The sequence below is a fragment of the Pristis pectinata genome, chromosome 15, assembly GCF_009764475.1.
Source record: "Pristis pectinata isolate sPriPec2 chromosome 15, sPriPec2.1.pri, whole genome shotgun sequence".
Lineage (NCBI taxonomy): Eukaryota > Metazoa > Chordata > Chondrichthyes > Rhinopristiformes > Pristidae > Pristis > Pristis pectinata.
Window position 1 is genome coordinate 33,978,417 of NC_067419.1, and position 12,037 is coordinate 33,990,453.

Genomic DNA, 12,037 nt, shown 5'->3' on the forward strand with positions numbered 1-12,037 from the left:
ATTGTGAATGACTGAAGAGCTAACAGTTGACTTAAAAAAGGTATACAAAAAGGCAAAAGCTAGCACAGATCCTGATAAATGATAAAGGATAATGAAAGGTGACAAAACAGAAGGTAATAACTGTAGAAAGGGAGTATGAAAAGAAGCTTGCAAGAGGTATGAAAATGAACAGAATATTATTAAAAAGAGGATGATAAAAAGTCATGTGAACTCTGTGAAAAGTGATAATGGTGGTAATGTGAATGAAGTGAAGAAATGAGGACAAATTAAAATATTTTTAAGTCAATAATTTAAGTACAGGATGAAAACACAGCATTCCAGATATTGCTGAGGGGCATGGAACCTAACAAAGTTAATGTAAACAAAATAGTAGCAATGGAAAGTATAATGGCATTAAAGAATGTTAAAGAATGAAATGATATCCATCCTGGGTCTTCAAGGTAACAAGATGAGAAGATTACACATGTCCAGATTGTAATCTTCCAAACTTTTCTTGATATACAAACTATTCCTTTAGTTTGTAAAATTGGTTGAGTTATTCTGCTTTTTAGAAAACTGAAGGAGGGAAACCAAGAAACTCTAGACGTTCATCTTACATTTCTTATCAGGAAACTACTAAAGTCCATAATTAACCACCTTCATCTGATCAGAGATAGCCAGCATGTATATTTAAAGGATAGGTCATACCTGATGAACCTGATTGAATCTTTTCATGCAGTGACTGTGAATTTCTACATCTATTATTTATATAGATTTCCATGGCCATTTGATAAAGTTCATCATAGAAAACTGTCAAAGTTAAAGCAAAAGAATTTAAGGTACAGGCTGTCCCTGGGTTACGAGTGCCCAAATAATGAACACAAGTACATCTGAGCGATCTCCCATATTATTAAATTCAAAAGCCCAACGTATGTATATACAAACAGCAGAACTAGTTTCCCCTCTCTCTCCGCTTTTAGTAATTGTTCTTTGTTCTCAGTCTTAGCTGCTTTTGATGCCATTCATTACAATACTGTGGAGGTACTATGGTTATCATATCAAGTGATTTTTGTGGATTTTCCAACTTATGGAAAAAATCAACTTACGGACATCTGTAAAAACGGAATCCATTTGTTTTTTTTTACAGATATCCATAACGTGACATCCTGTAGTTAATTTGCCGGGTCAAAGTAGTGACTGCATTGTAGGAGACAGAGTAGAGATGATGAGCAGTTTTTTAAATTGGTAAAGGTGTCTAGGACTAAACCATACTTTAAAAATTATGGACATTTATTTCAGGAGTAAAGTTAGGTAATGTCTTTACAAACAAAGAGTAGTAGAAGTTTGGAGCTGTTTTTTTATAAATTACAATTAATGCTCAGTCAATTGTTGATATAAATCTGAGAATTTTGGACTTCTGTTAACCAAAAATATTGAGGGACATGGACTAAAGGCAAGGAAATTGGTCAGGCTTATGTAGGATCTCAGCCACCAATGGTCTGTAATTTAATGTAAAGTTGTTATTAGTTGAATCATTTCCTGTCAATTATGTTCAAGCACTTCTTGTATCTACCATCTTACTGACTCTGCAATATGTCTGGCATTATTGTAAATCACATATGGGTGTATTTGAATGGACATGTAGGATTGTATGCCAGTGGCTGGGGATTGGGACAATGGTCACAGATTAGGATGGGAGTTGGAGAAAGGGAATTGAGGATTGCTACCAGAGTGGAGGTAATCCAAAGGAAAACCAGGGAAGTACATTACTTAACAGGAACCTACCTAAGAGGGTTCCTAGCCTTGGACCCAATAAAGCTAACATCTGTTCTGGTTGACCTGATGCAGGTTTCATAAGCATTGTGAAGGCCTACTTCAGCATGTGTTCCACACAGAGGAAAATAATGGAAGTAAGATCTGGGTGGACAAGTCATCAGGCACCTCAAGACACGGGATCTGGCGGGAATATTGGGAACCATATAAGAACATAATTTTCATTATGGTTTTATTTCTTATTCAAATTGAATCACAAATCCACAGAAATAAGATGTATTCCATCCAATATCTAGACTCAATTATTACAGATAGAAGCATGTTCTCTTAAGCCTGGCAAAATAAAAACTTTTTCAGGTACAGGTCTTCCCCAGGTAACAAACGTCCAACTTAAGTACAGCCCATACATACGAACCATCATTTGGGAGACCCACAGGGTGGATTTGCCTGCTGCTGTGGGCTGCAGGCATCTTCTGCTGTGTGGGATCTCAGTTTGGGGCTGGGTTTACAAGAATGGAACCCTGCTGTAACTTGGGGACAACTTTTACTTACAACTGAGGAAAACTGTGTGAAGGAATATGGAAGTACTCTTATCCTCTATATTTATGAAGGGATTTGAACTGCTCAAGAAGAAAATCTCCAGAGTGAAATCTACCAGTTAGACAATGTATTATGGTTAAGGAAAAGTTAACACTGCTTATAAGTTCTACTTAAGCCTGATCTATTTAGCTGTGGTAAACTATATTGTATTAAGGATGATGTTGTTGGACAAAAAATCTAGAGGCATTGACTAATAACCCAGGGAATATGAGTTCAGGTCACTCCAGGAATTGAATTAAGTCTTCTAATAATCTAGGAATAATAAAAAAACACAAAGCTGTTCAGATTGTTGTCAAAACCCAATTCATGTTCCTCAAAGATAGAAAGTCTGGTGACCTCAACTAGTCTAGCAAATATCCCAATGTCACAACAATATTATTTCCTCTCAATTGCTCCCTAAAGGAGCCTAGCAGGAAACTCATTGTAACAAACCACTACCTTTTCCAGCCCTGATGAAGGGTCGCAGCCCAAAGCGTCGACTGCTTATTTCCCTCCATAGATGTTGCCTGACCTGCTGAGTTCCTCCAGCACTTTTTGTGTATTGCTCCAGACTCCAGCATCTGCAGAATTTCTTGTGTCTGTGTTTTCCAGAAGAAGGTTCACCATACCTTCTTAGACCATTTAAGGATCGCTATAATTGACGGCCTTGCCAGCTCTTTCCACAGTCGAAAGAATGGATTTACAAATAGACTCATTGGCAGTTTTCTGAGCATGTTGACAGATAAATATATCATATTTAATGGTTTGACATGATGTTCTTTTGGTTTGGGTACAGTTCATTAGCAAACAAGGTCTTTTTTCTAAAATACTCAGAAGTGATTTGTAAATGAATAATACTTTCAATATCTTTGCATTCCTTTACTCTTCATTTCTGGATCAAAATGTATTTAGTTGAGCAAGCTAAACAGATTCACTTTACCTTTTTCACACTGAAATCAGCAGCACATTTTTCAAGAGATATAACAATGATTGGAATACTGTTTTGCATACTTGATTATATGTGTTTGCCACCGTTCTATTATATTCTAGTTTATTTTTAACATGAATTTGCCAGATTGGTTCTCTCAAGGGAATATTTCTCTCTGTATGCCCTAAATCTACATCTGGGTAAGTTCTCTTCTTGCACACTGTAATTCTAAATAAATAAGGTGTGGGGTTACAGAGTGCTAGTAGGATGGCCTGAAACCATGAAAGGCCATCATTCTTGGTGGGAGAGGTAAATAAGTAGCCAACTGCACCCTACCCACACTGATTCTTAATCTAAAGCTAGAACTCAGAATATAACTTTTCTTTTACAATTTCCTGCAGCTGAATGCTTGCCATAACTGGTCCTAAGAAGCCATTAGACACGCTGTATAAAATGTCTTTACCACCCCTCAGGCTTTTTGGGAGCGATCATGTGCATTTTGTTACAGTGTATGTTTTTGTTTTGTATTCATTTATCCCAACAGTGCATTGAATGGCAGGCATGCATTATGTGGAAATGCATTAAACTGCCTGTCTAATAAAAATTGTTGAATTTTCACTAACTGGAATAATTGACCAGTTATTCAAGAGGCAACTCATTTTATCATTATATTCATATAATTTATCTTTCTTTATTTCTTTATTTCTTTATTTGTCATTGTACTGTTGCAACAACAACACAACGAGATTATGATGGCACTCCCTTGCCTAATAAAAACCAAAATGGTAAATTGATAAGAGCAATTATAACTATAAAATAAAACGAACATACTTACACAAATATAAAGTATTTAAAAAAATAAAAAGGCAGTGTGCAAATGAACCATGATAATAATAATGATAATTTACACATTGTTTCAGAATTCAAATATGCAGCATTTGAATGATTCAATAAAAGTATACCCTTAATCAGCATTGTCAGTTTCATTAGGATATATTACACTTTAAAAGGATGCAATAGACTGAGTTCATAAATAAAAATATGAAGTGTTGCATGAATACCTGATTCAGGGTGAACAATATTCAAATGATGCTTTTATAGTTTGAGTTCACGTTTCACTAATATAGAAAAGTAGAGTTGATTCATACACAGATTTTGAATGCCATTTCTGCAATTATCTAAACTGAAAGTAGGCTACAGTATTTAATACTTTTAGTTTCAACAACCATATCAGGTATGTTTGAAACATGTGAGCTGGTAGATATAGATAAGCTGGTGACTGCTATAGAATTATTAGGTTGCAGAATCAATTGATACTTGTGCTTGGTTCATTTTCCAATTAGAATGTTTTTTTTCTCATACAGTAAATACAGTCCAGTAACAGTTTCTCTCTCTATGTAATTTCAATGCACTGAATTCAATTGTATTTTTACAGAGCATCTTATTGTAAGATCTAGATCATTACAATTTAGAAAAGAAAGTAAAATTAAGAGAAATTAAACTTTCAACAAACAATGATTGTACGCAGTTTTGCTTTGGAAACATCCAACTGATCATTTTAATCAGTAGAAGAAGCTTTCTACTATGACATCAAAAAATGGATCAATTCGGTATTACACGTGGAATTTAACATCACTGATTTATGCCATGAAATGTAATTGTGTTCTAAATGACTACAACGTGATAGGTTGCATTTATTTTGACACTGTTATTTCCACGTCATATATTAATGGAAGCTAAAAACTGTGTGCTTCACTAAAATCTATTCTTGCAATACCATGTGAATCTTATTCTCATACGTTTGTATTTTTTTTCCAGTCATCATTTTTTGCCAGAGATGGACCCAGAAGTATTGAATGGTGGTCGTGTTCAACTCATGGTAAGAACTTTTTTCCAACTCTAAACCAGTTTGATGCAGAAGGAATTCAATAAGCATGGGTTCTGACATATTATATCATTCCTAGTTAATTTGCAGTTCAGTTTTGCTTTTAAATGTTTATTTGAAGTGACTATTCCTTTTATTTATATTTTAACTATTTGCATTTTGCAAATGGAGGATTTTTAGTTAGGATCAATTTGAGGATTAATTTTCAGAATGCTGATATTGGAGTTTTAACAGTTCATAGAACAGAAGTCTGGAATAATCTACTGTGAACCAATAATAACTTGCATATTTTAATGCCCATGGAGTCACAGTATTTAAGCGCAATGCATAAACTGTTTCCATGTTCAAAAAATTAACAACTTGCATGCAGAACAAATAATTTACTTTTGCTTTGTGACTTCAGGCAAGTCCTGTAGGCAGAGAAAGCTCCGACTTAGACTTGGTCTCCGTAACCAATAGCAGTACTATAAACCAACAAAATAACAGAGTCAAGGTTAGTCGCTGGCATTCGTCAGGATCTACAAGTAAGTCAGCATTCCAGATCCTTCAGAACTGCTACTTGTAATGTAAATTGTTGTGATATATTGGAACTTTTGAAATTTAGTTACTTTCTGGAAGCTGAATAAGCCCTAACACTTTTTTTTACCAGCAGTACAGCATTAAATTATATTTGAAGTATGTGCTGTAATATATCTCTACTTCACTAAGTACTAGAAATTATAATCTGTGTACCACTCAAAATGTTAAAGTGACAGATGTAAGTGCACTGTGAGGTTCTGGTACAATCAGACAATAAATGGTTTTATTTATCACTTTACCAGTTTATAATTTGAAGATAAAGGTTTAAAGTGTCTGTTCTTCAGGATGACTCTTATAGGTATCAGATACATATATTCATAATAGGAAGATATACTCTTTGAATATTTTTCAAGACAGAAAAGAGCTGATACAGAAAAATATGTTCTGGAATCAGTTTGGTATATATTATTTAAAATAAGCCCTCAAATATCACTTCAAACCTAAAATACATTTAAAAGAACAAAACAATACAAATTTTATATTCTGGACGCGTTTTTGATTGGAACTGTATTGAATTTATATTTCTAGACATGTGCCAAATGCCTAGAAGGGTAAAGAAGACCTGACCATATTTAGCATCTTTTAGTACTATACCTTATTCAGGGATCTATAAAATAAATGCTATTGTTCAGGTTACCTACATTCATTGACTTTTTGACTTTCTGTGAAGAGACAGAACCAAGACTGCTAGAAGACCAATTAAGGATCCCTTGTATCCCCTTCTCCATTTAGATCATTATAGAATTTATGACCCCTTGTTGAATATGCCTCCAATGCATATTAGGAGTATCAATCATAAGTTTTTTGAATCGGACTTTGCAGCCTTGTTATGTTTAGCGTTACTTGAACCATGGTTCAGTCCATATGAATGACTGCAATCCACATTTCTCTATACATCGTTGAGTGAATACCATCAGGGCCAGCACCTCAGTCCTTTGTGATTCCTTATTCTCAACAGTACCAAATCTGCATGTCCTTCGACAGACTCAATGTGTTATTGGTAACTCATCTTGTGATGAAGATAATATAAGGAAGCTATTCAAGGCCTCTACTATATCCCTAGATAAAACCAAGTTCAACTTTAAAGAATCCATCATTAGAGGTGTACAATCCTTGATGGCCCTGTGAATTCTAACACACCTGAAAAGGATATTACTGTTTCGATATCATCTTTTCCATTATCCTCTTGACATAACTTTCATTACTCTTAGCTGAAATCCAAAGCTATTTATTCTTCTGAGCTTGATTTTCTTTTTGCCTGTAAAAGTATTTCTGCTTAAGTCTGATTTGTCATTGAAACTGACACAGCCGTTTTGTTTTTTTTATATGTGCCGTTTCCACTACATATATGCCTATAAACTCTTTTCAGTGTCTGAATTAACAGAACTGCCTTTTCCATGAATGCATCTTATTATGGTTAGTAATGCTATAATTCCTATCTAGTAAGACTCTATACTAAATATGGTTTGAGTCTTTTGCCTATTTTGCAATCAAGCCTTCATCAAATTTGGCATTGGCCTAATATTTTCAGATTTGGTTTGGCTGACCAAGTTAAATCTAATATGTTATTGACACAATAGCCATGCGTCTTCCCACATTTTTTCATGTTGCTGTCTGAAACACATTACAGTTACTGCTAAAAGCTAAGGCCAGGACCCGATTACTCATAGTTTCCCTACTAACATGTGTGGCAAAACAGTTGTTTCCTATGTATACACGTCTCTCATGTGCCCTTCACTTTAAGATGTATTACCATTAAATCATTGAATATCTTGGAAATTAACCCCCATTCCCACCCTTTTACGTAACTTTGTAATTCATTTGGCCTTGTAATTGTCCCCCACAACACCTCGTTATAATAGGCCAGTTGATCATCAACGTTTTGTTTGCTGATTTATTGAAAGAATAATAAACAAAGGTGAGATCTCCCATTACAAATAATAACAATTAGATCTGACTAATGAAGCCCAAGAGATGAGATGGAGATGGTTTTCTAAAGTAATGTTCTGCTAAGTCATTCATGATGTTCAACATTTTCTGGACTCCAGGATCTAATGAGCACTAATTTATCACCTGGTTCTGCTCAGGTTTGCATTTCAGTTGTTCGTGACTAAAACAGTTATTTTGATTTGGGATTCTGTCTTGGCATGTGATCAGCCAGATCTTTCAATGTCCTGAAATGAAAATGCTCCAGTTTTATTTGCTTGGGGATTAAACAGCATGGCCCTTTTTTTCCTCACTGTTATGGAATAGAAAATCATTTTTTTCTGTATTGTACCAAGATAATTGGAGCAAAATATACCTTGTATATATAAAGTAAATGTAAAGAAAGAAGGGTCTTTGACCTGAAACATTGACTCTGGTTCTCTCCCTAGACTGAGCTGCTGATTGCATCCAGCATTTTCTGTTTTATTTTGTGTCAAGTTAATGACCATTTCTGGGCCTTCTGCATCACTCAGAAAATTGGATGGGGCCATTAATATCATCAGCCACCTTTGGACCATTGCAGGAGAACTCGGACCACATGGCATAGTTGTGTAGCTGGTAGAGCTGAGGCCTCACCATTTTCAGTGAATGGGTTTCAATACTGACATCTGGACCCACACTCCAATGACCTGAATAGAGAAGGGGATACAAGGGATCCTTAATTGGTCTTCTAGCAGTCTTGGTTCTGTCTTTTCACAGGAAGTCAAAAAGTTAATGAATGTGGGTAACCTCAACAATAGCATGCGTCTTATAGATCCTTGAATAAGGTACAGCACTGAAGGATACTAAATATGGTCAGGTCTTCTTTACCCTTGTATGAACAGAGGGATCTTGGCGTCCACATCCATAGATCCCTCCAAGGTTGCTGCGCAGGTTGATAGGGTTGTTAAGAAGGCATATGGAGTGTTGACCTTCATTAGTTGGGGTATTGAGTTCAAGAGTCGTGAGGTGATGTTGCAGCTCTATAGAACTCTGGTTAGACCACACTTGGGGTATTGTGTTCAGTTCTGGTCGCTTCATTATAGGAAGGATGTGAAAGCTTTAGAGAGGGTGCAGAGGAGATTTACCAGGATGTTGCCTGGATTGGAGAGCATGTCTAATGAGGATAGGTTGAGTGAGCTAGGGCTTTTCTCTTTAGAGAGAAGGAGGATGAGAGGTGACTTGATAGAGATGTATAAAATGATAAGAGGCATAGATCGAGTGGACAGTCAGATTTTTTCCCAAGGCAACAATGGCTAACACAAGGGGACATAATTTTAAGGTAATTGGAGGAAGGTATAAGGGAGATATCAGGGGTAAGTTTTTTTACACAAAGAGTGGTGGGTGCGTGGAACGCACTGCCAGCAGAGGTTGAGGGGGCAAATACATTAGGGACATTTAAGAGACTCTTGGATAGACATATGAATGACAGAGAAATGGGGACCTATGTGGGAAGGAAGGGTTAGATAGATCTTAGAGCAGGATAAAATGTCGGCACAACAATGTGGGCTGAAGGGTTTGTACTGTGCTGTAGTGTTCTATGTTCTATGCACATTAATAGGTTAATTGGCCACTGTAGATTGCCCCTATAATGTAGGTGAATGGTGGAATCTGGGGTTGATGAGGATGTGGGGAGAATAAAATGGGATTAGTAGAAATGCTCAGTGGTTAGTGTGCATTCAGCAGTTTAAAGGGCCATTTTCTGTGCTGTACAACTCTGTGGTGTTGTTCTGGGAACTACCTCTTTTGGTATGAAAAAAACAACATGGTCTTGAATCTGTATTACCAAACTTAAAAGCCTACAAATTAAGTGAAATGCTTACCTATATTCTCTAACCCTCATCATCTCCCCTGTACTAAAATACTCTCTCCCACCTCCCACACAATCACAACCCAGCTAAACCAACATATGCCAAAAAAAGTTGAAATAATCCCTTTTGAGGTAGTACTACTTTGTTATTTGTTTAACTTTGTAATTCATTTATGTGTAATTCATTTCTGGGACCCCATTTGTTACCTTGAAAATATACAGAGTATACATTTTTGGAAAACAAATTATCAAAGTCCAAGAACTGTCATAAGGGATCTATTTAAAATGCGTATACCAATGCATACTTTTTTATATTTTTGTGCATTTTTTAGGATCGTCTAATGGTGTTATTGTAAAGAGAACTGAAGATCCAAAATAAATTTAGTTGTAGTAGTTGCTTGAATTCCACCAGCAACTACTGGCTTGTGTCTCATTACTAAGTGTTTGGCCATATTCTAATAGGCATGGTTTCCATTTAAATTTGTAAAGTAACAGAGGACTGACGAAGGGTATGTGGTTGATGTTGTGTATATGGATTTTCCAAAGGCATTTTGTAGAGGACCACATAATATACTTATTAGCAAAATCAAAACTCGCGGTCTTGTGGATGGTGTATTATGGATACAACATTAGCTAAACAACAGAAAACAGAGTAATTATAAACAGGTTTTTTTCCTCAAACTGGAAAAAAAACATACTGTGATGTTCTCCAGAAATCAATGACCTGAAACTGTACATAATTCAAAGTTTGCAGATGAAACATAACTCAAATATAGTGAGCAATGGTGACAATGGTAACATATTTCAGAAGACAATGGATAGACAGATAAAATCAGCTGGTACATGGCAGATGAAGCTAAAAGCAGAAAGGGTGAAATGATATATTTGGTACAAAAAGAAATGTGGCAGTATGAATTAAATTGCATAGTTTTGGTGAAAGTGCAAGAACAGAGAGGCCTAGTGTGTGTATATACAAATCTTTGAAGTGGACTCAAGAAGTCCAGAAGATAGTTTGAAAAACCTTTGTTAGGAGACTAATAGAAGACAAGACTAATAAAAGTATGCAAAACCTGATTAGGGTTAAGATTGAGCATTTATAATTAATTTTGGCCGTCATATTTCAAGAAGGAAATCAAACCGTTGGTGTCAATGTAAATGAGATCTACGAAAGTGCTAACATGATGAGGAACTTCAGTTATTTTGTGGTAGTGTTTTCAAAACCATGAATGGTTTTATAGAATAAATAAGTAGAAAGTATTTCCAGTGACAGAAATCTCAGTGTCCAAACACTGCAGATTTAAGCAAATTAGGACTTGGAAAGAGTAGCAAAAACAGGCAGATTACTTTATGATGAGTTGGAATGTAGTCAAACAATGATGTAAGGAAAGTGAGTGCTGATGGAACAATTAAAGAAACCAAAGGTGGGTCTGGAGGTGCTATAAGTAGCAACAGCAGAATCATTGCCAACACCTGTTATCTGAAAGTGCAAATCAACAATCTTCCTTTCGACATTTTCATTTGACCTAATCAAAACAACTTTTTAAAAAATCCACATTTGCACTACCATTTTTGTAAAGAAGTGCTTCCTCACATCACCATTGAATAATCTAGCTCTAATTTTAAGGTTTTGCCCCCCTTGTCATGCTTGGTCACACCACAGAAAATGACTTCTCTTCATCTACCCTATTGAACCCATTTATCATGTTAAACAACCCGGTTCCATCATCACTTAATCTTCCATATCAAAGTTAATGCACCCTCAGTCTCTGCAACTTGTCCACACAATTTAACTCTTTTAATCTTGGTTTCATTCATTTGAATCTGCATTTAACCATTCTGTGATCAGATGCCCACATCTAATAGAATTTTGTGGATGCTCCAGTCTAACCAGAACTTTGTATATCGACACGATAACTCACATCTCTTTTGTGTTTCAGCCCATTCAAAATGAAGGTTGGCATTTCATTAGCTGTTTTAATTAGCTGTTAGTGACTTCTGTACCTGGGCCTGCACTGTTCTCAGTGGACCACAGGTCTGTTATCACATGTGTTCATCTGAGCACAAGTCAGTGAAATGCTTTACAACATTCTTCTGCTTTAAATTTGCTGCATCAGTGAATGTTGCTGTTGATGTATTGAAGGACAAGAAAAAAGGGTTTTGATTGTCTCTTTATTAGTCATGCACTCCAGTATGTTCAGTAATATTTGAAAGAAAAATGTAAAATTAGACAATTCGTTGAGAACCTATAAGTGTTGACATTTGTTTGCTAGTGCTGGTTTAAGATGGAATGAAAAGGAAGGAAGTGAAATATATTACTGTTTTCACATGGATTAAGGTATTTTCCTTGTATTTGTTCATTTTAGTGACTTCAAATAGTCATTATAATTAATTAATTAATTTTTCAAGAAGTCTACAACAGAAAAGATGGGAGTTAGACATAAAGGTTTTTGTTAACTTTGAGGTAAAGATTGTGTACCTACATTTTAAATATAGATATGAAGCCTTGCTCTGGCCAGTATTACTGATTAAGATGCAGAAA

General features: G+C 35.6%; 1 protein-coding gene across 1 annotated transcript in view; it reads left to right on the forward strand.

Annotated features, from left to right (window-relative positions):
* Window positions 1-12,037, forward strand: part of lrriq1 (leucine-rich repeats and IQ motif containing 1) — a 140,969-nt gene that overhangs the window by 124,631 nt on the left and 4,301 nt on the right. Inside the window, exons 25-26 of the mRNA XM_052030327.1 lie at window positions 5,078-5,138; window positions 5,548-5,668. Of these exons, the coding sequence (XP_051886287.1) occupies window positions 5,078-5,138; window positions 5,548-5,668 (182 nt within the window). The remainder of the gene's footprint in view (window positions 1-5,077; window positions 5,139-5,547; window positions 5,669-12,037) is intronic.